Source organism: Nicotiana sylvestris, chromosome 12 (genome assembly GCF_000393655.2).
Source record: "Nicotiana sylvestris chromosome 12, ASM39365v2, whole genome shotgun sequence".
Lineage (NCBI taxonomy): Eukaryota > Viridiplantae > Streptophyta > Magnoliopsida > Solanales > Solanaceae > Nicotiana > Nicotiana sylvestris.
In genome coordinates, this window is record NC_091068.1 from 110,443,374 (window position 1) to 110,447,799 (window position 4,426).

The 4,426-nt window shown below is 36.6% G+C and overlaps 1 protein-coding gene across 1 annotated transcript; it reads left to right on the forward strand.

Annotated features, from left to right (window-relative positions):
* The first annotated feature begins 2,397 nt into the window (after window positions 1-2,397).
* Window positions 2,398-2,808, forward strand: LOC138883534 (uncharacterized). The gene has a single exon (XM_070164228.1). The coding sequence runs from the start codon at window positions 2,398-2,400 to the stop codon at window positions 2,806-2,808; it is 411 nt and encodes a 136-aa protein (XP_070020329.1).
* Window positions 2,809-4,426: the final 1,618 nt, after the last annotated feature.

Genomic DNA, 4,426 nt, shown 5'->3' on the forward strand with positions numbered 1-4,426 from the left:
CCAATGAGTATGTATTACTCACTGATGGGGGAGAACCTGAATATTATGCGGAGGCCATAGAAGATGAGCACAAGGATCAATGGATTGAATCTATGCAAGATGAGATGAAATCTCTGCATGAGAACCATACTTATGAGTTGGTGAAATTGCCTAAGGACATGAGAGCTTTGTTGAACAAGTGGGTGTTCAAAGTTAAAGCTGAAGAACATAGTTTGAAGCCTAGATACAAAGCTAGATTGGTTGTCAAGGGATTTGGTCAAAGGAAATGTATTGACTTGGACGAAATATTTTCTCCTATCATGAAAATGTCCTCCATTCGGACAATTCTTGGTTTAACTGCCAGTCTTAATTTGGGGATTGAGCAGATGGATGTGAAGACTGCTTTTCTTCACGGTGACTTAGAAGAGGATATTTATATGGAACAACCTGAAGTCTTCAAGGCAAAAGGTAAAGAAAATCTTGTATGCAAACTTAAGAAGAGTCTATATGGACTGAAGCAAGCTCCCAGACAGTGGTACAAGAAGTTTGAGTCTGTTATGGGAGAACAAGGCTACAAGAAGACTTCTTCAGATCACTATGTATTTGTACAAAGATTTTTTGATGACAATTTTATCATCCTCGTGCTATATGTGGATGATATGTTGATTGTGGGCAGGAATGCTTCTAAGATTGACGAGTTGAAGAAATAGTTGAATAAGTCTTTTGCAATGAAAGACTTGGGTAATGCTAAGCAGATTTTGGGCATGAGAATTACTCGTTCGAGAAATGAAAGGAAGCTTCACTTGTCACAAGAGAAATACATAAAACGTGTACTGGAGCGCTTCAATATGAAAAGTGCTAAGTTGGTTCGCATACCCCTTTCTGGTCATCTGAAGTTGAGCAAAAAGATGTGTCCAATAACAACGGAGGAAAAAGAGAGAATGGCCAAGATTCCTTATTCCTCTACCGTCGGAAATATGATGTATGCAATGGTATGCACTCGACGAGATATTGCTCATGCAATTAGTGTTGTTAGCAGATTTCTCGAAAATCCAGGAAAAGAGCATTGGGAAGCTGTAAAGTGGATACTCAGGTATCTAATAGGAAGCTCACATGAATGCTTATGTTTTGGAGGATCAAATCCAATTTTGAAGGGCTATACAAATTCTGATATGGCAGGTGACCTTGATAACAGAAAATTCACTACTGGATATTTGTTTACTTTTTCAGGTGGAGCTATATCATGGCAGTCAAAGTTGCAGAAGTGTGTCGCACTATCTACAACTAAAGCGGAGTATATTGCGTCTACTGAAGCTAGCAAAGAGATGATATTGCTCAAGAGATTTCTTCAAGAACTTGGATTGCGACAAATAGAGTATGTTGTCTATTGCGATAGTCAGAGTGCAATAGACCTGAGCAAAAACTCCATGTACCATGCGAGAACAAAACACATTGACGTCAGATATTATTGGATTCGTGAGCAAGGGGAGAACGAATCACTTCAAGTCAAAAAGATTCACAAGAGTGAAAATCCTGCAGATATGTTGACCAAGGTGGTACCAAGAGACAAGTTCGAGCTATGCAAAGAACTTGTTGGCATGCACTCAAACTAGAAGATAGTGCTACCTCCTCTAGATGAATGAGACCGGAGGAGGAATTTATATGGTGTCCATCTCATTCAAATGATTTGGTAGCCAATTTTTGTTGACTTGGTTTGGTTTGGTAGTCAACCTTGTTGAATTAGTATAATTTGGTAGCCAATTTTATTGACTTGGTTTGGTTTGGTAGCCAACCTTGTTGAAATTGTGAAAAGGATGTGCAAATTATCAAATATTGTAGGCTTTAGAGCAAGGTATTCCATAAACTATAAGGAAATAGTTTGTGAAGAAAAATAGAGTGTGAGAGATATTGTAGTGAGGTGGAAAAAGCAAAAGAGTGTTTATTTCTTTTGAGGGTGTAGTGGTCTTAGGAGTATTCGTACTCGTTACTACACAGTGTAAAGTTCTTCGCTATAGTGATATCAGTTGCTTTTCTTGGCCGTGGTTTTTTCCCTTATTTAGAAGGGTTTCCACGTAAAATCTTGGTGTCATTATTGCTGCATTTCTATTCTTGTTGATTTAATTATAACTTAGTGTTCTGTATTTATCACTAATACCGTGAATACTATATTTACGGGGTTTATTCCCAATAATAACTACCTCCACCCATGAATTTTTTGCCCACATTAACAAGCATCTTCCACTTTAACTGCTCAGAAATAGCCACTTTATTCTTATTCGCACACTACCTCCTACAATATATATGTTTCTCCTTTGAAAAACAGAACAAATATATTCAGCACTATAAACAATATCTGCAGTACATCAGAAAATGAATTGTGCATGTCCAACTCCAACTGGAATTTATGATAGTGAAACAATGGCGGATGACATTACCGAACAGTTACACAAATTTGTGCTTACTGAAGAGGAAAAGGAAGTTGTATCTATTGACTTTCTGGATATTCAGCCAAGTATGAACGATTGCGAAGTAAGCTTGTTGGGTAAGGTAATCTCTGATAAAAATGTGAACTTTAATGGAGTTAATATTGTGATACTTTTAGTTTGGGGAAATCCGGTGGGTTTGCAGATTAAAGAAGAAGGATGGAATTTCTTCCAATTCATCTTCAAAAATAAGGAGAGTATGGAAAAAGTACGGCTTGGTGCGCCATGGCTATATGATAGATACTTCCTAAATGTTCATCAATGGGAACCAGGCTTAAAAAGCAACTCACTGGTTTTCAACGTGTGCAACATGTGGATCCAAGTTTTGAATATTCCTTTTCACTGAATGTCTACGGACGTGGGACATAAAATCGGTCATGCTCTAGGAGGGAAAATCGACATTGTAATTCCAGAGAACGGAAGCAGAAAAGGAGCACACACGAGACTTAAGATTATGATGAATATTAATAAACCAATACTAAGGGAAAAACTGATAACTTTGGGTCTCAAAATAGTACGGGTTGAAATATGTTATGAAAACATTCCTTATGTGTGCTTATATTGTGGTATGTTTGGCCATAATGATAAAAGTGCAAAAGAGAAAGATATAAGAACGAGTAACATAAAAAAAATATCAGTTTGGAACATGGCTTAGAGCAGAAGGTTATGGGTTTTCATCCGAAAATATAAGGCGCCAAGGTGGCACCACCAACAATTAAAGAAACACTTGGGTTAGGAATGACACCGTTAAAAGAGCTGAAAAAAAACGAGATGCAGGAACTAGTAGAAACCTTTTAAACTTGTAAGAATGGGCAGACTCTACTGATTCACAATATGAAAAAAGAATGGATGATACTCTAGGTGTCGAGCAACATGATTCAAGAGGGAAACAAACTATTAGATTGGAAAATAATAATACGACAACACAAACTAAAAAAGATTATATACTCCAGTTGGATCAAATGAATGCGACAAACTACGGTTTGGGTGAGAAACAATCTGTTGAAGATGATTCTTTTGATGGGAAGGGTGTGAGGACATTGCAAAACACAGATAAAGGGTTGGAATCAAAAGGTTCGCAATAACTATCGAGTGAAGAGCCTTTTTTTGACGACACTATAGGAGGACGAGAGGCGAGAATGTATTATCTGCTATCTCAACTTAAGAGATTAGGGGATTATATTGATGAGGATACTTTAAGAAAATATAATACAGTAGTTATAGAGCAAACTGAAATTGTTGCTGCTTCTTCAACTGATGGCGTCGAAAAGATGAAAACGAGCAATGCGCAAGGAAGTGAAAATCATGTTTATGTGGAATACTTCTTGAATAATAATATGTCCAATGCTCATATTATAAAGAATTTTTCAGATATTGATAAAATGGTTGCATCTCCTTGTTTAACCAAAAATCTGAGTCTTTGGTCAAAACTAAAAAGAAATTCGGGTTACTGATAATCAGGAGACGAAAATAAAATGCTTTTGAGAATAATGGTAAAACAACAAATAGTTTTGTATTTCAATAAGTTCCCAATAGTATTCCGTGTCCTTACAAATGATGATACTTCTTCCTTTTATAGGTAATTCTAGGTAAAGGAATGAAGCCTCAGCTTTAATGATATAATTATGAGTAATAAATGATATTAAATAAGCCGTTATACAATCATTCCTATTAAATACCAATTTTCTAACGTATCAGGTATTTAATAATGAATTTGGACTCCTTTCTGTCATCAGATCTTTGTCTTTAATGCCTTCTAATCCGTTGGCTGTAAATGACTTGAATTGGTACGAGACTCGTATCTGCACTTCGTCTCGTGCCTATTTTAATTCCTCTTCCCGTGGTTGTCTCCATCCGTGCCTCTTAGTCAATTGTTGCGCTTTGACCATTTAACCAAACCACGTGTCATGCCACGTCATCTTTAAAATAAACTTAGTTTTTTCCCAATACACTCCTAAAAATAA